The sequence below is a fragment of the Cervus elaphus genome, chromosome 4 (assembly GCF_910594005.1).
Source record: "Cervus elaphus chromosome 4, mCerEla1.1, whole genome shotgun sequence".
In the NCBI taxonomy this organism is placed as follows: domain Eukaryota; kingdom Metazoa; phylum Chordata; class Mammalia; order Artiodactyla; family Cervidae; genus Cervus; species Cervus elaphus.
Genome location: NC_057818.1, coordinates 40,380,729 through 40,406,082, shown reverse-complemented (window position 1 = coordinate 40,406,082; position 25,354 = coordinate 40,380,729). Strand labels below are relative to the sequence as shown.

The 25,354-nt window shown below is 38.7% G+C and overlaps 1 protein-coding gene across 1 annotated transcript in view; it reads right to left on the bottom strand.

Moving 5' to 3' along the window:
- HYDIN (HYDIN axonemal central pair apparatus protein) overlaps positions 1-25,354 on the bottom strand; it is a 348,507-nt gene that overhangs the window by 251,564 nt on the left and 71,589 nt on the right. The window contains 3 exon segments of the mRNA XM_043899028.1: positions 4,790-4,973; positions 11,240-11,441; positions 24,366-24,490. Of these exon segments, the coding sequence (XP_043754963.1) occupies positions 4,790-4,973; positions 11,240-11,441; positions 24,366-24,490 (511 nt within the window).

Here is a 25,354-nt window from a genome sequence, read left to right as displayed (position 1 = left end):
TGGTAGTTGCAAATGACATGATACTATATAAAAAGAATCCTAAAATCTCCTCCATAAAATGACTAGAACTAATAAATGAATTTGGTAACATTATAGAATATAAGATTAATATATAGAAATCTGTAGCTTTTCTATACACTAATAATGAACAATTAAAAAAGAAATCAAGAAAACAATTCCATTTACAATTGCATTAAAAAGATTAAAATACCTAGGAAAAAACTTCATGAAGGAACTGAAAGACCTGTACTCTGAAAACTAAAGACACAGATGAAGAAATAGAAAATGATATAAATAAGTAGAAAAGCATCCTGTATTCATGGTCTGGAAGAATTAATATTGTTAAAATGCCCATATTACCCAAAACAATCTACAGACTTAATATAATCCCTATTAAAATACCCATGACACTTCTCAAAGAACTGGAACAAGTAAACCTAAAACTTATTTGGGACCACAAAAGACCCCAAATAACCAAAGCAATCTCAAGAAAAAAGAACAAAGCTCAAAGCATCACCCTCCCTGACTTCAGACCATACTAAAAAGCTAATCAAGAGAGTGTGGTACCATCACACAGATCAATAAAACTGAATAGAAAGCAGACATATAGATCAATGGAACAGAATAGAGAGCCCAGATATAAACCAACACACATATGGTCAATTAATCTATGACAATCTAATTCCATCAACAGACAAACAGATAAAGAAGATGTGGTGTGGTGTGGTGTGCAAAACAGTTCAGTTTGCAACCCCATGGACTGCAGCACGCAAGCCTTCCCTGACCATCACAACTCCCAGAGCTTGCTCAAACTCATGTCCATTGAGTCGGTGATGCCATCCAACCATCTCATCCTCTGTTGTTCCCTTCTCATCCTGCCTTCAATCTTTCCCAGCATCAGGGTCTTTTCAAATGAGTCAGTTCTTCGCATCAGGTGGCCAAAGTATTGGAACTTTAGCTTCAGCATCAATCCTTCCAATGAATATTCAGGACCAATTTCCTTTAGGATTGACTGGTTTGATCACCTCGCAGTCCAACGGACTCTCAAGAGTCTTCTCCAACACCATAGTTCAAAAGCATCAATTTTTTCAGCGGTTAGTTTTCTTTATGGCATAGCTCTCACACCCATACATGACTACTGGAAAAATGATAGCTTTGACTAGACAGACCTTTGTAGGCAAAGTAATCTCTCTGCTTTTTAATACACTGTCTAGGTAGGTTATAGCTTTTCTTCCAGGGAGCAAGCGTCTTTTAATTTCATAGCTGCAGTCACCATCTGCAGTGACTTTGGAGCCCAAGAAAGTAAAGTCTGCCACAGTTTCCATTGTTTCCCCATCTATTTGCCATGAAGTGATGGGACTGGATGCCATGATCTTAGCTTTTTGAATGTTGAGTTTTAAGCCAGATTTTTTACTCTCCTCTTTCACTTTCATCAAGAGGCTCTTTAGTTCCTCATTGTTTTCTGCCATAAGGGTGGTGTCATCTTTGTAACTGGGGTTATTGATATTTCTTGCAGTAATACTGATTCCAGCTTGTGTTTCATCCAGTCTGGCATTTCTCATTATGTACTCTGCATATAAGTTAAATAAGCAGGGTGACAATATATAGCCTTGGTATACTCCTTTCCCAATTTGGAACCAGTTTGTTGTTCCACATCTGGTTCTAACTGTTTCTTCTTGACCTACATACAGATTTCTCAGGAGACAGGTGAGGTGGTCTGGTATTCCCATCTCTTGAAGAATTTTCCACAGTTTGATGCGATCCACACAGTCAAAGGCTTTAGCATAGTCAATGAAGCAGAAGTAGATGTTTTTCTGGAACTCTCTTGTTTTTTCTGTGATCCAACAGTTGTTGGCAATTTGATCTCTGGTTCCTCTGCTTTTTCTTTTTTTTCATTTATTTTTATTAGTTGGGGGCTAATTACTTTACAATATTGTCGTGGTTTTTGCCATACACTGACATGAATCAGCGATGGATTTACATGTGTTCCCCATCCGCCCCCCTCCCACCTCCCTCCCCACCCCATCCCTCTGGGTCTTCCCAGTGCATCAGCCCTGAGCACTTGTCTCATGCATCCAACCTGGGCTGGTGATCTGTTTCACCCTTGATAGTATACTTGTTTCAATGCTGTTCTCTCAGAACATCCCACGCTCTCCTTCTCCCACAGAGTCCGAAAGTCTGTTCTGTACATCTGTGTCTCTTTTTCTGTTTTGCATATAGGGTTATCGTTACCATCGTTTTAAATTCCACATATATGCATTAGTATACTGTATTGGTCTTTATCTTTCTGGCTTACTTCACTCTGTATAATGGGCTCCAGTTTCATCCATCTCATTAGAACTGATTCAAATAGATCCTCTATGACTCACCTCCAGAATATTGGAAATAAAAGCAAAACTAAACAAATGGGACCTAATGAAACTTAAAAGCTTTTGCACAACAAAGGAAACTATAAGCAAGGTGAAAAGACAGCCCTCAGATTGGGAGAAAATAATAGCAAACGAAGAAACAGACAAAGGATTAATCTCAAAAATATACAAGCAACTCCTGAAGCTCAATTCCAGAAAAATAAATGACCCAATCAAAAAATGGGCCAAAGAACTAAACAGACATTTCTCCAAAGAAGACATACAGATGGCTAACAAACACATGAAAAGATGCTCAACATCACTCATTATCAGAGAAATGCAAATCAAAACCACAATGAGGTACCATTACACGCCAGTCAGGATGGCTGCTATCCAAAAGTCTACAAGCAATAAATGCTGGAGAGGGTGTGGAGAAAAGGGAACCCTCTTACACTGTTGGTGGGAATGCAAACTAGTACAGCCACTATGGAGAACAGTATGGAGATTTCTTAAAAAACTGGAAATAGAACTGCCATATGACCCAGCAATCCCACTCCTGGGCATACACACCCAGGAAACCAGATCTGAAAGAGACACGTGTTCCCCAATGTTCATCGCAGCACTGTTTATAATAGCCAGGACATGGAAGCAACCTAGATGCCCATCAGCAGACAAATGGATAAGGAAGCTGTGGTACATATACACAATGGAATATTCCTCTGCTTTTTCTAAATCCAGCTTGAACATCTTGGAGTTCTCAGTTCACGTACTGTTGAAGCCTAGCTTGGAGAATTTTCAGTATTTTTTGCTAGTGTGTGAGATGAGCGCAATTGTGCAGTAGTTTGAACATTCTTTGGCATTGTCTATCTTGGGATTGGAATGAAAACTGACCTTTTCCGGTCTTGTGGCCACTGCTGAGTGTTCCAAATTTGCTGGCATATTGAGTGCAGCACTTTCACAGCATCATCTTTTAGGATTTGAAATCGCTCAACTGGAATTCCACCACCTCCACTAGCTTTGTTCACAGTGATGCTTACTAAGTAAGGCCCACGTGACTTCAGGCTCCAGGATGTCTGGCTCTAGGTGAGTGATCACACCATCATGGTTATCTGGGTCATGAAGATCTTTTTTGTATAGTTCTTCTGTATTCTTGCCACCTCTTCTTAATATCTTCTGCTTCTGTTAGGTCCATACTGTTTCTGTCCTTTATTGTGCCCATTTTTGCATGAAATGCTCCCTTGGTATCTCTAATTTTCTTGAAGAGATCTCTAGTCTTTCCCATTCTATTGTTTTCCTCTGCCATAAAAAAGAATGAAATTCTGCCATTTACAACAAGTGGATAGACCAAGAAAGTATTATGATTAGTGAAATAAGTCAGATGGAGACAACAAATACTATGTTATCGCTTACATGTGGAACCTGAAAAATAAAACAAATATATACAGCAACATAGAAACAGACTCACGGGTATAGAAAACAAATTAGTGGATATCAGTAGGAAGAGGGAGTGGGGAGGGGCAAGATAGGGGTATGGAATTAAGAGATACAAACTACTGTGTATAAAAGGATGAGAAACAAGGATATATTGCACAGCACAGGGAGTTATAGTCATTATTTTGTAATAACTTTAAATGGAGTACCATCTATAAACATACCAATTCACTACACTGCATACCTTAAAAAAAAAGAGAATTTAGTCTGTGGAATCAGACAGATTCTGTTCTAACTCTAGCTCAGGTGTCAGTAGTTGGACAGTGAGGTCAAGGACTATGTCTGTTTTGTTCATCAACGCCCAGTACACAATGCCTGGTACAGAACATGCAGTCAATAGTATTTATTGAGTGAATTAAGGACAAAACAGCTTTCCACTCAAATGATTATGCCCACCAGAGGACATCTGACATCTGGATGGATATTTGGTTCTTGCAACTAGCATCCAATGGGTAAAAGTCAGAGCTGCTATTAAAATATCCTACAGTATACAGGACAAAGAATTATCCAGCCCCAAATATCAATAGTAAAGATGCTGAGAAACCCTGCTCTAGAATGAGGCCAATCAGGGATAAATTTCTAACTACTAACACTAATTGCTTGACCTTGAGTAAGTTATCAAATTTCTCTAATTCTTAATTTCCTCATCTGTAGAATGGGAGACTAATTACAACTGATAATAACATATATATAAATGAGATAAAGTAGGTATCATGTATGAAGGGCTTATCAGCAACTGGTACATAGAGTGCGACCTCTATAAATGTCACCTCTGAGTGTTCTAACCATTAACCTTCATTCACTGTCACATAATGACAATGAGGTCCCTCAATGGAATCTTTACGCTCTTGGATCACACCATTATCAATCTCAGAGTGAGTATTCACATCACATTAAGCCCTGCTTCCCCACTACGTTTATTGCAAGGTTTATTGTATTTAGGTGCTTACCAGAGGCTCAATAGTGAAAATGGTATTCAAGAAGAGCATGCTGTCTGCCTGAACCAGCTTTCTCTGATTCTCAAAAGTGCGGGAGAGAATGGAAAGACGCTGTCGGAGAGAAGGATCAGCAATGCACTCTTCAAGAAACTCATCGGTTTCACTCTTTTCCTTTTTGCTAAGATCATCACAGATCCTAAAAAAAAAAAAGAAGAAACATGTGTTTCATTCTGGTACTTCCATGAAGAACACTGTAAAGGGCTCCCCTCCAGCCCATCCTGTTGGGAATATTCTCACCCATGACCTTGGGGTGGTCCTTCCTTGCCTGAGATGTAATATACCAGTTGAGAGACCTTATACCTTATTCTCTGGAGAACTTCAATTTGTTTCCTTCAAGAAGTCTCCCAGGCTTCCTAACCTACTCAATGCTCACTTGCTTACTCCTGAGCCCTTACAGATATTTGCACAAATATTTTCCTTTAGGTAATTGTGTTTTCCAGGATGTTTTTTCAGTATTTAACATCTACCCTGCCTCTCACACTTCAAGGGCAATTTTTTGTTTCTTCTAAACTTGCTTAGCTTGAATTCTTTCCTAGCCGTTATTACCTACAGAACAGAATCTGGAGTCAGCAAAGACCAGGTTTTGATAATAATTCTACTCTTTATTTACTCACTCTGTGACTTCAGGAGTTACTTAAGTCCTCTAAGCCTCAGTGCCTTCATCAACAAAATGGAAAGAATAGGAGATCCTCCATCATAAAGATGTGCTGAGAATTAAAAGTGATCAAGGACATGGGGTAATTCTTGGAACAAAGCAGTTGCTCAAGAAATGCCAGTTTTCTCCCTATATGAACCCCAGGCAGTTACAAAGCTGTCAAGTTATAAAATACTCAGACTACACATGGAGACACGTCCTTTCTCTCTCTCTCTAGATCTTCATATCCCTTGTGATAAGTCAGAAAAGCAGCCTCCACAACCGTCTACTCATTACTAAAGGTATGCTCACATAACTCCTTGCATCTGTGACTTCATCTGAAGACTGAATTTCAAGCCCAGCAAGGATACATGACCATTTTCCCAGCATTTTTCTGGTATTACCAGTGGTGAGAGACATTATTTCATAATATGTCTTTAGACATTATTTAGACACATTTAGTAATGTGAATACTGAGTGAGAAGCTAGGGTCACTTAAATCCAGTCCTAGCCCCAATTATTTTGTGAATGACTTCATGCAAACCACATGCTCAGCAATGTCAAATCATTCTTTTTAAAATAGCTTCAGTGTTCAGGGTCCTTGGGTCATACAGCATAAAGAAGTCAAAGAAACGGGTTCAGTGTGTTCTGGTCCCGATGAAGAAAGCATCGTGAGCTCCCTTTTTCTTGCTGGATGGGAAGCAGTGCACAAGGTAACCAGAGCAGCCACCCTTCTCTACTGCTGGACAGGTCAAGGTAAATTAAAGGCAGCTCAGGACACAGGAAGAAAGGAAACCATGTATTCCTCCAAGTGGAACTTATTAATACATATCTATTCCTTAGGAACAAATCCTAAAGAAACAATCATGAATGTAAATAAAGAGCAACAAAGAGGTTCACCAAAGTGCTTGCAATAACACAAAAAATGTGGGTAAATTTGATACACCAGATTGAAGTATTGGTTAAACAAATAATGGGACTCATACACATTACATTTGTATATGAGGGTTAATGGGAGTGGGGTGTGGGGATAAAAAGCCTTGTATGGACCAAAGATGATAATGCCTTATGAATTGAGCAGTATGATGAACTCAACCCTGAAACAAAAGAGGACAACACAAAAATTCTGCTTTTCTCCCAGGCTGTTGGGACTCTTGAGTCCACGACAGCTGTATAATGAGAAGTGGGGGGGAGTGGGGTGAGGACACCCGATGTCCTCCTCTCTGCCATCTATGCAGAATTACAGCCATGGCTGAGTGTAAGAAGGGAATATGTCACTCCACTGTGAGCTGGGTTGACTCCAACAAGGACTTCTATATACCTCAGTCTATTGTTTTGCCATCTTGTCTGGCTGATACTCATTGTCTCCCGCACTCAGAGGTGTTCTATTTTTCAGATGAAGATGCCTCTCATCACAGAATGTAACAATACACTAGCCTTCTCTTTCAGTAAAATCATGGATTTAACCCATTTTGCAAATTGCCTGGTAGCCCAAACATCCACCACCTTCAGGCATCAACTACAGTTCAGTCAGTGGACTATACTCAGTGGGGAGTAGAGCGTGTCTCAAGTACAGTAGCATTGAACCAGTATTGCCCTCTCATCTTGGGTTCCTAGAGACCTGCACTCTGATCCTTTGCAGCATCCCAAGAGGTGGTAATTGAATGCCAAGATTAAAAACTAAGAACCTCAGCCATCATGGCTGGCAGAAACATTCCCCTCCACAGACGGTATGGAAAGGACAGAGCCATCCAACTTCAAATGGACTGTGCGATACTGGACAGAGAGTATTAGTAACTCTGTGATGCGTGCTATAAATGAAGTACTAGAGGTCCTCTTCCTGTTTACCAAGTACCACTCAAGTCTTTAGGTTCTTATATGACTAGGAAAGGGAAGGCTGTGCTAGGTCATTTCAGTCGTGTCTGACTGTGACCCCATGGACAGTAGCCGTCCAGGCTCCTCTGTCCATGGGATTCTCCAGGCAAGAATACTGGAGTGGGTTGTCATTTCCTTCTCCCAGGGATCTTCCCGACCCAGGATCGAACCAGAGTCTCTTATGTCTAATCTGCATTGGTAGGCGGGTTCTTTACCACTAGCGCCACCTGGAAGGGCTCCCCAAACACAACTGAGATTAAATTTGTTACTACCTGGGTGGTAGGCTGAAAGCCCAAATACAACTGATTTATTTAGAGAAACACGTCATCTCCAGCACTGTAATGCTTTGGAACACATCCATGCTGGTCACTTTCGGGGCAGGGGGCTCCACTGAGGATTCTGTGTTCTTGTACACAGTGAATCCAGAACCAGAGCAGCTGTTATTGAGAGAAAGGCCACGACCTTGATGGAGAAATGGGGAGCAGAAATCCTCAAAAGCCCATGCTGTCTTTGGAAATAATAAACTTTGATTAAGAATGAGGATGGAAGTATCTTGTAGCATATTTTATAATCCCTCAGACCAAGATAGAGGAAGTAAGGAGGAATTTCAGTCTCAATTTTTGAAGGGATCATTTTGTAACTCCTACAAAAATGTCAGAAAAGAGAGAGAACCGAAAGATCATTTTCAAAGGTTCTTATATCTGATTCTTAAAAAAATGGAAAAAAAATAAGTTCAGAACTTCTTCCTAGGGGAAATGATATCTCCACTGTCAGAGTCTGGAGCCTGAGATTAGCCTGAGGTCCCCAAATCTGAATGTGTGTCCTAAGGTTCATACCAACATGTTTTGGAAGGCAGAGAGGAAGATTTCCTTCGTAGAATGAAAGTGAGTAACTGCCAGAAAGGTAGAGGGCTCAGATGTGCCTTTGTTCAGCATCAAGATGCTGGAGAACAAGAAACTATGATGGCTAGAATAGGACCTTGAGGATGTCCATAATACTAAAGGGATTAGAATTCTCAAAGTGATCATACAGCAAGTTTCAGCCTCTTAGATGAATGCCTTGGGATGAGTTTTAAGCCATATTATAACTGGAAAGCAGTGGGAAGACTCTTGAATTCATCTAAAATCTACACTGAAGTTTTAAAATCTTAAGTCACTGGGATACTGCAAAGGGAAACGTGAATCTCCTAAAGTATACCTAAAGCCCATTTAGATCACCTATTTTGCAAGTTCATGACAGAAGTCAACCTTTCTCTCTACACCTTAACTACAGAGGTTACTGAAGGAAGAGGAGAAAAAAGAGCTTGCTCACCACTATGAGTAGCAGAGTCAAACATAAAAAGATTATTCCAGGGATTCTTGCACTGGTCTTCCTGGGGAGCTCAAGAGAGAATTTATGCCAGAAGCTAAAGATCTCACTCCTGTTTCTTAGAGACAAGCAAACCTTGGCCCATAAGAAAGCTATCCAAGAACATTCTGCTTGATCTGTTGCTGATGTAAGCCCAAGAGACAAGCTAAGGGTTTGTTACATGGAGAAGAAGAGGATCTACATTCACAGCAAGAGAACAGCCACCCGTGAAAGGGGCACCTATCCAAAGACATGAACCAGATGTTCAGTAAAGAACAGCGTCTTTCTTTGCTTTTTGAGATGATGGGCATTTTGCTCATTAGTCTAGGACAAGAATCCACGGCTAATAATATGAAACTTGGTGGCATGCTTGGGAAGGTATCAAGAAACAAGAGAGGCATGGAAGAGGAGAGATACCTGGTCAAATAAGAGGTTAGGCAACTTACCCTAAGAGAAGGGTAGGAAGAGGGGATGGGGCAGGAAATTCAATACATTCTCCACTTAGATCAACCAATCCAGTTTGTAGCAATACAAGTTATGCTGCTGTGTGTCACCCACACACAGCAAAACATTCTTATTTAGCCTTCTGAAGCACTTTTCAAGTTCATTGTTTAAGGGAGGGGTATGATCCAAGATGATAAAAGTGGGCTTCCAACTGTGGTGGTTAAAATGCTCTATTATATTGTTTTCTTGCTACAAAAAAGCAAACAAACAAACAAATCCAGGAGGAGGATCTAACAGAAAGAGCAAGTGAGAAAATGCAAAAGAAAAGGAAGAATAAGACTCAAGGATAATAATAGAGATCAGGTCATGAGTGTTGGGGGGACAAGAAGTGTGGGGGAGGGTAGAAATGTCCATTCATGTGTGGTTAAAATTATAACCTCTTAGAATTTCTGACAGCAATTGGTTTGAATTTTTCCTGAGTTTCACTGCTGAATAACTTCCTTACATATCTTTTGGACATAGGTATGGCATCAGTCATGTCCTATACATTTGGTCAAACACAAAGACATAGTTGAAATTAAAGCTGGCTTTCCCTCTGGTGATTTTCCCTGGTGGCTCAGACAGTAAAGAATCTGCCTGCAATGCAGGAGACCCAGGTTCGATCCCTGAGTTGGGAAGATCCCCTGGGGAAGGGAATGGCAACCCAGGCCAGCATTCTTGCCTAGAGAATCCCATGGTCAGAGAAACCTGGTGAGCTACAGTCCATGGGGTCGCCAAGAGTCGGACACGACTGAGCCACGAACACTTTCCCTCTGAGAGTGTGTACTCTTATCTCCCCAAAAGATGATGTCCACAGCACAAGGAGGGACTGAAACACTGCTTTACTGCTGCTTCTGCACCTAGACCTGCTCTGTTTTTATCGTTGGACATGCCTGGACCATTCTGATTGTTGGTACATACATGTCAGCTGAAGAATCAGTACCGATGAAGCAATGGACAAGAGGTCTCCTCTTGCCTTTTTAAACTACTGGTGTTTCTATGCCATGAGGCAACATGAAGTTTTTAGGCAGGAAAGGCTTTTCTCTCCTCACTTTTTAAAGATGGCACAGTGGCAATGCGGTGATTAACGCTCATTGTCTGGATGACAAAGCCTCTGTCCGCGGTGTCCTGTCACCGTCACCGCTCCTTCTGATTCAATTAGGGACAGCTCGCTGGGGGATTCTGCCTGGTCTTCACAGACCTAAGACTTTTTATTTTTATCACATACTAACTTGGTGTTAAACAGAGCTTTGAAGCTTCTTGGGGCTAATCTTTAATGAAAATGGAGAGGCAAATAAAAAAGACTGAAATAAATTCCAATGAAAGCGGCAAAAGTGCTAATTCAGGGAGGATGGAGGAAGCTAAAATTGCAAATGGAGTTTAAAAGAGTCAATGATAGATTCAGTAAAAAAGAGAAATATTATAAACTTAACAGTGATGAGATTAATTAAAAGTTTGGCTTTCCACTTTATTTTCTCCACTGCCTGAAGTATCATTTTAAAAAGCAGCAGATTAAAATACCAACAAGAAACCTCAATTAAACTATACAGTTAGTGAGGATTGAGCAATGCTACTAAAACTGAAATTATTAAAGCCATTATATCTAAGCCCTCATTTCCCCCACTCTTTGTCTTTTCTGAAAGTTTCTTTTCACTGGGAAAAAAGTAGTCCACAATGATCCCAATCCAAAAGAGATTACTTTTAGATACCCTATGAAAACTGACTGATCTGGTTAGGGTTATGAAAAGAAATAAAGACATGTAGATTTGTTTTGAGAGAATAGAGAAGAACGATGTATTTGGTCTTTAAAATTCAGGAAACCGGCTACTGGTAAATTATTAACATAAGCAGGATAAGATTAACTGAGGACAGACAATGTTGTGTTCCACATAGTTCAGTCCAGTTTCTTTAAATGAAACAAGGGGCATTGTATACTGAACCCAAATGATAATATATCTGACATTGTTTGAGTTGGTTAGAAACTTACCACAAAAGCCACAGAATTTTCATAACTATGTTTCATGTTCCTTCAAATTATATGGATAGTGATTTTTCTTACAAACCTGTACTTTTCTTGGTCTTCCTCTTCCTGGGTAGCAAATATCTTCCACTGGAAATGGGCAATGATGTTACTGTGGTTGTGAATAGTTACAGTTCGCTGATTGGCCAGAGATATGTAAGTTTTCTCAAGGATCAAGGAATTCTTGTTCAACCTTATGTTCATGTCTACGGCAGCTCCATACAGAGATATAAACACTTTTTCACCTAGAATATTAACAAAGTATAACTGCACTTTTAGATTTACTCTAGAACTATGCTACTAAGCTATGTTCCCCCCATGGTGAAGTCAGGGAATATTGCACAAGCATTAGACACTTGATTCTCCCCTCTTCCCCATCAGAGATCAGACATGATCAGAAATCTGAAATGTTATGTTTGGTACAATTATAGAGAAATAAACTATCTTTCTTGATTACTGTAAAAAGAATACATAAAATATGAATTGTGGTAAGTGCTACCAATCTTTTACTTCTTTGTAATAGTTTAAAATCCAACAACCTGACCATGAGGGCACCTGAGTTCTAGAATTGTAACTATTAGCCTCATCTTTATTCCAAGCATAAACTGGATTTCTTAAATTAACTGCACCAAGTACATCTGGGAAGAGCTGCTCAGCATGAGAGGATCTAAGTCCAAACAAAGGGGATCAGAAAGGCGGTATTAATAACTTCATTAACAGAAAACTGACTATTTAAAAGGAACCACATTCCTAACAACAGTAATTAAAACAAAAATGAAACACACATGCACATACATACATACTATGGGTGGATAGTGATTACATGAAAAGGAAAAAATAGAAAGACAAAAGTACTGGTTAAAACTTAAAATGTTTTAATGCTAAGATCACCTTTATTCAGCATAGTAATTTAAGTTTTGATTTCATTCAGGATGCATCAACTGCCTTGAGTCTAGATATATGAATGTCCTTGGGCATCCAAGAAGACACGAGTTACAAACATTTATTTTATCTGATCTCTGCACTGTCACAGCAAGTACCTTACTCTGACATCAAGGTAGAAAAGGGAAATTCTTAAATATCATGAATGTCTGTTGATCTGTGCTGCTACCATTTTAATTAGGACTCAGAAGGCCTAATCACTCGGACTTTTTTTAGCAAATATTTCGCTACATTCACAACTGTATGAGCTGAACAGGTATTTAGTAAACTGATAGCCCTTTATATAGTGCAAACGTTTTTTAGGCCCTATTACTTTGAACACATCAAAACGTTTCACAAAGTTTAAAGAAAAAGTTAAGTATCTAGGCATTTGCCTCTAAAATGTTACATTTTTATTTAAAAAATATGTACATGGGGTTAAAAATTTAAGTACTAAACAGCACATACCATGAAAAGAACACATCTTCCTCTCCTTCACTCAACCCTCGGCCTGCTTTTTAGAGGTAAGAGCTGCTAACATTTTCATGTACTTCCTTTTTGCTTTTTGATGAGTTAAATTTAACAGTCTGATGAGTGGAAACTTGTTGCTTTAATTTGCATAATCTTAATTATGGATCACAATAAACTGTGGAAAATTCTTCAAAAGATAAGAATACCAGATGACCTGACATGCCTCTTGAGAAATCTGTATGCAGGTCAGGAAGCAACAGTTAGAACTGGACATGGAACAACAGACTGGTTCCAAAAAGGAAAAGGAGTACGTCAAGGCTGTATATTGTCACCCTACTTATTTAACTTATATGCAGAGTACATCATAAGAAACGCTGGGCTGGAGGAAGCATAAGCTGGAATCAAGATTGCCAGGAGAAATATCAATAACCTCAAATATGCAGATGACACCACTCTTATGGCAGAAAGTGAAGAAGAACTAAAGAGCCTCTTGATGAATGTGAAAGAGGAGAGTGAAAAAGTTAGCTTAAAGCTCAACATTCAGAAACCTAAGATCATGGCATCCAGTCCCATCACTTCATGACAAATAGATGGGGAAACAGTGGCTGATTTTATTTTTCTGGGCTCCAAAATCACTGCAGATGGTGATTACAGCCATGAAATTAAAAGACGCTTACTCCTTGGAAGGAAAGTTATGACCAACCTAGACAGCATATTAAAAAGCAGAGATATTACTTTGTCAACAAAGGTCCGTCTAATCAAGGCTATGGTTTTTCCAGTAGTCATGTATGGATGTGAGAGTTGGACTATAAAGAAAGCTGAGCGCCGAAGAATTGATGGTTTTGAACGGTGGTGTTGGAGAAGACTCTTGAGATTCCCTTGGACTGCAAGGAGATCAAACCAGTCCATCCTAAAGGAGATCAATCCTGGGTGTTCATTGGAAGGACTGATGTTGAAGCTGAAACCTCAATACTTTGGCCACCTGATGTGAAGAGCTGACTCATTGGAAAAGACCCTGATGCTGGGAAAGATTGAAGGCAGGAGGAGAAGGGGATGACAGGGGATAAGATGGTTCGATGGCATCACCGACTCGATGGACATGGGTTTGGGTGGACTCTGGGAGTTGGTGATGGACAGGGAGGCCTGGTGTGCTGCAGTTCATGGGGTCGCAAAGAGTCGGACACGACTGAGTGACTGAACTAACTAATTATAGATGATGTTGAACATCTTTTCATATATTAATTGATTTTATACACACACACATATACATGTGTGTTATATCATTCTTTGATCATTCATCACAGAAGATATCATTCTGAAGGGGGCAAGAGACATAGAAATCCAAGTCCTAAGCCTATCGAAGGGAGAGGTTAACACACAAAAAAAGTATTATGCTGGAACTGCCTATGTCTTTTAGAGGACTTTAAACCTTGATTTTGGTTGTTATGAATGGGTTTTGTCCTCAGAAACCTAGATAAAAGAACTCATTTCTCTTTAGAGTAAGGTACCTGATCCAATGTTTCAAACTGTTCCACATTTTTTTTTAAAAAGTCAAACATAACCAGACATGCAAAGAAACAATACTCTGTAAGTTAAAAACAGCATACACAACAAAAACAGAAGCAGACTCACAAAGAATCAAATACTAGAACCAAACTACAAAACGATCCTATGGCCCACTTCTAGAGATTTATCCTACAGATAATTCAGAACAAGATGAAGAGTATTCATAGTATTGTTCCTTATAACAACAGACTGGGAAAAAACAGAGCATCTATCAAGAGAAGCCTGGTTGAAAAATCTGTCTTACACCTAAAAGTGGAATACTGTGCAGGTATTAAGAAGTACCCAGTGAAAAGAGCTCCAAGATATACAATTAAGTGGAAAAATCAGGGTTTAGAACAATATACATATTAGTTTGGTTAAAAGGTTTGTTCAGTTTTTTTTCATAACATATTAGAGAAAAACTCGAATGAACATTTTTGCCAACCCAATAGTATGTTATCTTTGTGTAATGTGGGAAAATAAGAATATGAATTCAAGTTTACATTTATTTGTATAAAAACACTGGGGAAAAAAAAAAAAACACTGGGAAGATATACAAGAAACCAACAAAATGAAAGAAGGGTCAGGTGAATGTGGTAGGATGGAAATAGCACTTTTCAATATGCACTTTTCAAATATTGCTTTATTTTTTGGCTATCTGATTACATTACTCGTCCAAAACTCTGATGTAAAAAAAGGACTACAGGGCATCCAGGAAACATTTAAATGTGCTGGATAGCATTAGTAATGAGAAAGATATAAAAGAAAAAAAGAAGATATCATTTCATAACCATTAGATTAACAAAAATCAAACCATTTGACAATGCTGTTTTGTCAGTATATTGACAAGTAGGTAGAAAAACAAGAATTTTCATATACTGCTGATAGAAATACAGATTGGTACAACCACTTGACCAATAAATTTCATATCCAGTAAAGCTCAAGATGAGTCTGAGTAAACTCTGGGAGTTGGTGATGGACAGGGAGGCCTGGCATGCTGCAGTCCATGGGGTTGCAGAGAGTCGGACACGACTGAGCAACTGAACTGAACTGAAAGCTCAAGATACATTTGCCCTGTAACTCAGCAATCTCAATTCTAGTTATTTATCCCTAAAGATAATCTCACACAGCTGCATAAGACATATACAAAGATACTCACTGCAGCATTGTTCATAATAGCAAAAAACTAGGGACATCCTAACATTCAATAGGAGTACAGATAAACTATAGTATTTTCACGTGCTGGAGCATGCTGCATTAGTTAAAATGAATCAGAGCTATATATCTATGTGTTTAAATCTTTAAAACATAGTGTTGAAGGACTTCCCTGGTGGTGCAGTGGCTATGACTCCACACTCCCAATGTAGGGGGCCAGGGTTCACTCCCTGGTCAGGGAACTAAAGATCCCCACATGCTGCAGCTAAGACCCAGCGCAGCCAGATAAATTTTAAAAGTATTTCAACAAGCAAAAAACCCCATAATATTGAATGAAAAAGTCAAGTTGGGAAATGGTATACACAACATAATACCATTTACAACAAGTTTGAAACTACTCAAGACAACGGTTTATGGATAAGTAATATGCAGGAATGGCATTAATATTCACCCAGCATGGCTCCTCTGAGGACTAAGACATGAGAATTAGATTAGAAAAGAATAACAAAGCAACTGCACATCTATAATCAGTTTAGTTATCTATACAACATCTGAAAGAAAAGCATATGGCAAAATGTTGAGATGTGTTAAATGTAATGGCTGTTGATTACATTATTTCTGTGCTTTTGCACTTATTTGACATATTTCATTGTTTAAAAATCTAACTGAGGAAAAAGATTCCAGGGCTTACTTATTTCATCCAAATCTAGGGGTCAGACAGACTAATGTTATCAGTTTAAGTTGCTCATTGCAAAACGTTCCTTCCCAGAAATATAACAAAAGCCACTGTATTCTTTTCAAGAGCCATCTAATATTGATTTTTTTTCACTATTATCTTCCAAAAGTCATCAGATCACAAAGTGAAGGAAGCAATAACTCTTGTCTTGCTTCCATAGCCGTTGAAGAACTTGCTATTCGCATCTACTTTCATGAAGACAACCGTAAAGAGGGTCCCTCTCCCCAGCTAAACAATTGATAGGAAAGACGGAAAGGGTGTTAAGCCTAGGAGAATGGTTAAGGTTGCTGTACCTCACCAACGGTATTTTTTGTGCCCTTGGAGTGCCTGTTACCACTATAGTTTCTTATCGGTTTCAGGGGTTGAATTCTGCAGTCACTGTAGATGAGGTTAGCCACAGTCATTTATTATGTTCTAGTAAAGACGTATTTTGTGGAAGGTCTCATTATTTTTGCAAGTTCTGCCACTATCAATCAAGCAAAAACAAATATGAGCAAAACTAAGTTTGCCCCAAAAATGTGAAGCCAGCTATATCCACAATACATTTCATTCTGTGGTTTCAGTTACTTTCAGACAATGGAGGACAGTAAATAAAATATATGAGCGGAGCCATAGATTCTCTAGGGAACTAGCAAGTTGATGGAAAGAGTGTTTCTTATCTCCTGATCACGCCAAGGTCAGATTCACCTCTCAAGTTAACTGCTGAATCAAACATCTTCAGAAGTGCTCCTTCTCTGAAGGGTTCAGGAAACAAATTATGCAAACTGATCTGGGCTTACCCAGTGCACCAGTGTCATTGGCAATGCCAAAATCGGTATTCTCAATCTGCGCAGAAGGCAGTGTGCAGATTAGTAGTAGTGGTGGTAGTAATAGTATTATAGTACTATAGTATTATAGTGGTAGTAGCATTATAACAGTATATACTATTATTGTAGCATACCATAATGCTACAGTTTTATAGTATTGTTTTTGCTGTTCAGTTGCTCAGTCATGTCTGACTCTGCGACCCCATGGACTGCAGCACACGAGGCTTCCCTGTCCATTAACCATCTCCTGGAACTTGCTCAAACTCATGTCCATCCAGCTGGTGATGCCATCCAACCATCTCATCCTCTGCCATCCCCTTCTCCTCCCACCTTCAATCTTTCCCAGCATCAGGGTCTTTTCAAATGAGTCAGCTCTTCCCATCAGGTGGCCAAAGTATTAGAGCTCCAGCTTCAACATCAGTCCTTCCAATGAATACTTAGGACTGATTTCCTTTAGGATTGACTGGTTTGATCTCCTTGCAGTTCAAGGGAATCTCAAAAATCTTCTCCAACACCACAGTTCAAAAACACCAATTCTTCAATGCTCAGCCTTCTTTATAGTCCAACTTTCACATCCACACATAACTACTGGAAAATCCATAGCTTTGACTAGATGGACCTTTGTTGGCAAAGTAATGTCTCTGCTTTTTAATATGCTGTCTATGTTGGTCATAGCTTTTCTTCCAAGGAGCAAGTATCTTTTAATTTCATGGCTATAGTCACCATCTGTAGTGATTTTGGAATGCAAGAAAATAAAGTCTGTCACTGTTTCCACTGTGACCCCATCTATTTGCTACGAAGTGATGGGACCAGATGCCATGATCTTAGTTTTTTGAATGTTGAGTTTTAAGCCAGGTTTTTCACTCTCCTCTTTCACCTTCATCAAAAGGCTCTTTAGTTTCTCTTCACTTTCTGCCATAAGCATGGTGTCATCTGCATGTCTGAGGTTATTGATGTTTCTCCTGGCCATCTTGATTCAGCTTTTGCTTCATCCAGCCCAGCATTCGGCATAATGTACTTTGCACATAAGTTAAACAAGCAGGGTGACAATATACAGCCTTGATGCACTCCTTTCCTGATCTGGAACCAGTCCATTGTTCCATGTCCAGTTCTGTTGCTTCTTGACCTGCATACAGGTTTCTCAGGAGGCAGTAAGGTGGTCTGATATTCCCTTCCCTTTAAGAATTTTCCAGTTTGTTGTGATCTACACAGTCAAAGGCTTTTTAGCATAGTCAATGAAGCAGAAGTAGATGTTTTCCTGGAATTATCTTGCTTTTTCTAAGATTCAGTGGATGTTGGCAATTTGATCCTCAATTTAATACTATACTATTATAGAAAATATTGTAGTATTCTAGAAAACTTGTTGGCCTCAGAGGGAACCAAAGGGCTGGTTCAAGTTCCAACTGTACTTAGATGTACCGTCACTTAATGCCTCCCTCTGGGCTTCAGTTTTTTGTTTACTTGTCAGTTAAGTCGTGTCTGACTCTTTTGTGACTCCATGGACTGTAGGTCGCCAGACTCCTTTCTCCATGGGATTTCTCAGGCAAGAATACTGGAGTGGGTTGCCATTTCCTTCTCCAGGGGCTCTTGCCAACCCAGGATCCAACCCACGATCCAACCCATGCCTCCTACATTAGCCAGCAGATTCTTTACTACTGGGGCACCAGAGAAGCCTGAGCCTCAGTTTACTCACCTTTAAAAAGAAGGGAGTTACAGAGATGTTCTCTGTAAGCACTAACATCTAATGATTTGAGACTTTTCACTTGCTATGTAATTTTCAAAAACATTCCACTTAAACAACCTCTAACCATCAGTGTATCCTAACTTCTGCCATTCCCTATCCTAAACTGTGGAATACGAGGCAAAGAAAACAAAATTGTGACAAAAATATAGACAAAAAAATATTCTTAGGTCAAGGAATATTTGCACTGATTCTAAAGCCATGTTAAAAACATTGCCTTTTTTTTTTTTAACAGTAACGATATTTTGCTAGATTTTGTAATTATAATGGCACATGTTTATAATTCATTATAATAATTGCACAACTGACACAAAGCTCATACAGGTAAGTCTGCAGTATAGTGAGTTAGCAGGGTTTTTTATTTTTTATCTTTCTGGCCTAACCTGGCAGCATGCAGGAAATCTTACTTCCCTGACTAGAGATCAAATCCGGGCCCCTTGCTGTGGAAGCTCAGTGTCCCAAACACTGGACCAGCAGTGAATTCTGCATGGTTATATTCAGATGTATATTATTTAGCAGTTTTAACTGCAAGACAGCATATCACATTCAATTACTGTATCATAATTTGGTACTCATTTATTAGCTTTTAGGAGGAAAAAAATTTTTTCTCCATGTTTTATTAGAGTAAAATATACAACTGACCATAAAGCTGCTCTGTGAAGTATTAATGATTGCTTATATATTTAATAATACATCATCACACCTTTGGGGAAAAGAGCCTATTTGCCAACTTCTGATCCCTGAATTGAACTATCTCTACTTTAGTAAAAGACACAACACTTTCAAAAAATGCTGAGTAAGTGCATTAGCTCTGTTTCCTATTTATGCCAGTAATGTCAGCTCTAAGTTACAGCATCATTACCAGGCATTAAAGAAAAAAACACTGCTATGCTCCTACTTCTAATGCTTATACAAGTAACCAAAATTTTAGAACCTATGTCTTTTTTAAGCCTATTCTGAATACTGATATTCCTTTGAACCCTTAGATTATATAAAGTTTCTCAATACCCAGTTGAAAAGTGTGAAAGTTAAGCAATTATTTCTTTGTCTCCTGTGCACGTGTGCATGCATGCTCAATTTTGTCTGACTCTTTGCAGCCCCATGGACTGTAGCCCTCCAGGCTCTCCTGCCCATGGAATTTTCCAGGCAAGAGTACTGCAATGGGTTGCCATTTCCTACTCCAGCTATTTGTCTCCTAATAGTCAATATTTTCACTTCTCAGTTTTAATCAAATGATAGAACTAATTTACTAGTTGTTCTGGTTTTGTTTTAGCTTGGTTTTTGTTCTATTTCACTGTTACTAATGTAACCTTGAGAAGCTGTATTCCTAATCTCTTCTGGAGGTTTGCAGTTTGCAAAAACCTTCAGTTACTTCAGCTCTTTCTTAGTTTTTGACTATAATAAAAATATAACTAAATCACCCCTGGGGTACAATCAATTGCTTGAACAAACTTGATTTCACTATGGAAAGGCATACACAGGAGAAAAGGAGGGGAGAGATATGATTCAGGAAAATGATAATGAGTAAAATATTAGATGTTGGTGAAATTTACACTTGACTGCCATAATTGCTAGAGCACTGATTCAAGCTCTGGATGTCAAGAAAACAACATGTCCTAGCTGTATTTAATCAATAATTAAATCCAGTGAAGTAGACCAGCAATGGAAGGGCATAAACACAACTGTTAGAAAAGTGATTGAGTACTTCCTGCTGAGGAGCATCACTGTTTCTCCTTGGAACATTGTTTGAAGAAGTATGAAGAAAAAATGATGCTAAATTTCCCTCCTCAAATCAATTCATACTTCAAACAGCTGCAGAAAGTTCAATCAGATGCTTATTTAGTGAGATGACAAGCCAATGTGATCAAGGCTGCTTGGAAAAGCTCTGTGATTAATTGTGTTTAGGTAGTCATTACTGTTTTTCACTAATGAAAGGTTATAAGTCCTGGTCATTGATAACCCACAATAAAGATGAAAGCGTATTCTTATCAGCAGTTCTTTTCATGTAAGGAAAATGCTACAAGACAGTTTATCTCTGTCTGCAATCTTTAGAAAATGACTTTATTCAAAAATCAAAGCTGACACCAGAACCTCAGTGTAGGAATTCAACTTTTCTATGCATGACTAAATTTTAACATACAAATATTCACTTTCTTTAGCAAGGGACTATAAATGTAAGTATGTGTGGCAATCCAAATACTTACATAAAAGTAAAATCCAGGTTGAGCGCTGCTAGGAGAATGTACAGATAGCTGCATTTTAAAGGCAACAGATTAAGGGAGTAAAAATGTGTATGCAGTAATATAAGAGATTAGGGAGATGATCCACAATGGAGGAAAAAGCACCGCTCGAGAGCTGAGAGTCTGAGTTTGGGTTCTAACTGTGCTCCTGACTACTGATATCAGCTACAGGCAAGCCTCTTCATTTCTTAGGATGCCAGTTTTCCATGCGCAAACAAAGCTAGGGACTAAATTGGATGCTCACTGTCTTCTCTCAGGTTTTGATTCTACTGATGATGTATGGGCGGTCTAACTACTGCATGAATACAGCTGCATAAGGAGAAAAAAGACATATATTAGAGTCAGTTTTAAGCAGCATATTAAACCAGAGATTGAAATAACTAAAATACTCAATAAAACATTTTTCAAACTACTTTAAAACTGATTACTAACCCGATAGGAAAATAAGGACATTAAAGCAAAATGAAGAATATCAGGAAATAATCTAGTGCCAAGGCTGTCTTTTGCTCTACCGGCCTTTGTTATCCTTTGAACCTCTGTTTTAACTATTACATTGGATGCCTAGGACAGGACATAAAGTCCAGGGCCTGCCCAAAGTGACAATGCTAAATCCAAAAATTATAAAACACAGAGGCATAAGATATGATGGGATCTATAACATACTACCACAAAACATGGCACCTTGACATATTAAATATATCAAACTGAAGGAATATAAGAAATGGCAGGTGCAAGAGGGACTTTGTTAACCTCCCCTGAAGCAGGTAATAAGATCCTCTATTTGAGAGGTATGTTTCAACACCGGGTAGAAAGAAGTATGTTTACCTTCAAATACAGAAGGATACCAAGAGGAATCTGAATTAACAGGCCTTACTGTTTCCCTCAATTTACTATGCTTAGCTCAAACATTGTTTGGTCCTATCACATTTTTCCACAACCTTCTGCCCTTCATCGAACCTAGCATGAAGAATTCAGATTTTACTACTTCTTCAGATCATTTCTTATGAAGGCTCAAGTAAGTTGCAAGAGAAAGTTGCTCAGTCGTGTCCAACTCTGTGCAACCCCATGGACTATACATATACAGTCCATCCAACTCTCTAGCCAGAATACTGGAGTGGTGGCCTTTCCCTTCTCCAGGGGATCTTCCCAAACCAAGGATCGAACCCAGGTCTCCCTCATTGCAGATGGATTCTTTACCAGCTGCTCACATACCACATAAAACTTATATTAAATACATTTTTATGTTCTTCTCTTGTTAATCTGTCCTTTGTTACAGAGGCCACATCTTAAAAAACAAAATGGATAGAGGGATAAAAGACATTTTCCCTCCTCTACCGGATACCATGATAGAAAACCTTAAGAAACAGCAAACAACAAAATAAGCAAATAAATAGATGAGCAGACTTAGTATGTCTGAATTACCAAATATACAATATAACTATATTTACTATGTTAAAGAAATAAAAGGAAAATATGAAAAATAAGAGTAGAGAGCAATCAGATTTGACAGAACCAAATAAACTTTCAGAAATTAAAATAATTATAAGTAATTGAAAAATTAAAACTCAGCAGATGAGTATTCACTGAAGAAGAAATTACTGAATGGGACAATGCATAGGAAGCATTCAGAGAAGTCTGCAAAAAAAATGGGAAACATAAAATACAGGTTAAAAGGACTAAATAATAGACAAATAGTAGAATAAATAACAGAATAGTATAGTAAGTAGTTGGAATTCCAGAATAATAGAAAGGAGATCAGCTAATAACCCACAGGGTAAAAATAAAGAAGCATGGTCCGCACCTGAAACATATTCAAAAATGAAATAAAAGATAAATCATTAGTTTAAACAAAGCAGCTAAAACTACTACCCTTATAAAAATGGACACAAGAGAACATATTCATGATCCTGGAAAAGGCAGCAATTTCTTGGCAAGAAGGCAAAGAGCATTAGTCTTAAAAGAAAAAAAAATTATAGTAGAGATTTCATCAAAATTAAAAATGTCATCTTGTCAAGAAATATCATTAGGGAAATAAAAAGGCAATCTACAGAATGGAACAGAAGATTAGCAATACATACACTTGACAGATGACTAGTATTCAGAATAACAAGTTGTAAAGTACTCTTACAAATTAATGATAAAAGGAAAAACAGTAAAAAAAAAAAAATGAGCAAAAGACTTGAAACAATTTTAAAAGATAAATTAAAAGCCAGCAAGAACATGAAAAGGTGCCCAACATCATTAATCATTAGAGAAATAAAAACTAAAACCACTAGAAGACATCACTTTATATATCCGTATGCCTAAGATGAACAATACAACACTGTGGGCAGGCAAGGGTGTGAAGCAAATGGAACTCCCGTGCTTTGTCAGTGGGAGACTAAAATGGCACTACTTTGAAGAACTGACATCCATGATGGTTTATGGACTCTGCTTTTAATCTTCCACCGCTGTGTTACCAGGGCTGAAACTTCCCCCTTCTCCTTAAGCTAAGTCCAGGCTAAATCTGTCTTGCTAGCAGCCAGTGAATTGTGGACACATGAAAAGATAAATATAGACTGTGCCACTGATGATTAGTTGCTGTTATGCTGGGCTTTGTGGAGCCAGGACCACTTACCCACAGGTCCTCAAGCAAGGGCTTGATTGGTCCTGCTCAGACACATCCACAAAGCCAGCGATTCTGAACTGTGACCTAGATGTTATTTGCTGATTTTTCCCTGTCTGTGCACTCTTTTCTCCCTACAATGCCCTTCTGATGAAGACAATCTAGGTCAATCAACATAAATGGGTAAAGAAGAAATGAGAAAAAGTGAGAAAAATCACAAAACAATAAATAGTAGGACAGAGGAGCCTGGTGGGCTACATACAGTCCATGGGGCCACAAAAGAGTCAGATGCAACTTAGCAACTGAACAACAACAACAAGGTAACATATATTAATTTGCAAACCAACTCTGGAGACTGGCATAATGTACATGCAATCTACATGACCACAGACCAAACAGCTGCAAAAACAGTAAGTGAATATTCATTATTATGCAGGGCAAGGCCTTTAAGAAAATGCTAGCAGCAACAAAGCCCCAGGTTTAAGTAAGATGTTAAGTAAGACATTTGCATATTCTAAGGATTAAATAACCAGATCTTACACAGACTAGAGGGCACACAGAAGAACATTTTGAACTGGAGTTTATAGTTTTTAAATGTTAGACCAAGGCAGCAGTAAACTGAAAGCCCAAGGAATATTAAGTTATCTTCAAGTTTACATTTACATATAAATAACCTCAGTCTACCAGTGTAACTTCTGGATAACTGGTTCCTTCCCTTCCTTCTGAGCCTGTATTTCTCAGGCTTTCAAGCACTGGAGAAGCTGGTAGGTGGGATTTATATGTGGCTCAACATTATTTCTGCTGGAGGCATTTACTCTTTAGTTCTTCACCATGTGGGTCTTAGCTTTAATCTAACACATTCAAAATAACCATTTCCTATTTTGCCTAATCATGTTTTTCATCCAACCTTTCACAACATGTAGAACTTTTATCAAAGAATAATGCATACCTGTGTCGTAATGCACAATAAGTCTTTCACTGTGATTGCCCACAGTCTGTGGTTCAAAATCCACTTCCAGTTGCATGGACTCTCCTACATTAAGAGTTCCAACAGATGGCTCTACAGAGAAGGGCCTGCAACACACATGGAGACACACACCATCAGAACACACTGCTGACTAGTGTGAGGGGAAGGTGAGAGGAGACATGAGTTCCAGGTCTGCAGACAGAGCACACCCTACATCACAATTCAGTGGTTCAGAATTCTACTTTCTCCTTAATGTGAAAAAACTGTATATTAATATTAAAATGACAGATATAGAACAACAAATGTAAGAAAAACTTAAATGGTGCATAATAGTCTTGTTTGTATCCTTGCCGTTTAGCCATTCTTTGAACATTCACTGAGTGATTCCAGTGAAGGATGGACTTATAACATGTATGCAAATACTGTAATTTGCAAAAGAACAGCACCTTCAAAGAGACAAAAACCAAGTTTTGGGAAGAGTTCAGAGAAGAGAAGGTTTTTACAAGGGAAAAACCATATCAAAGTCTCAAAAGGAAAGTGATCACACAATTGCATGAGGATGAGATGAGTGCAGTTTAACAAAGGGTCTATTTATAATAAAAGGGTGAAGGGATACCGGGAAACTACAGGAGACAATGCGATCACCAAGGGTTATTAACAGTAGAACACTTACCAAAGAGCACAAATACCCAAAGAGCCAAGAAGGAGGAGTGGTTTTGAAACCTACCAGTGGCCTAAGAGAAGACTCCAAGGGCTTTAGTCAAGAGTTACAGTCATTCCAGGGGGCCTCACACATAAGACTCTAGAGTGAAAAGTGTCTTGACCTCACATCCTTTGTCTGATTGCCTGCTGGGGCTCCCACTGACTGACCCCAATCAAAAGCCAAAGGCATAGGAGCCTACTGACCTCTTAAATAGGTCAGCCTCCTGGGTGAGAGTAAGCTGGAAAAGGGTGGAGAGCATTTGGAAAGG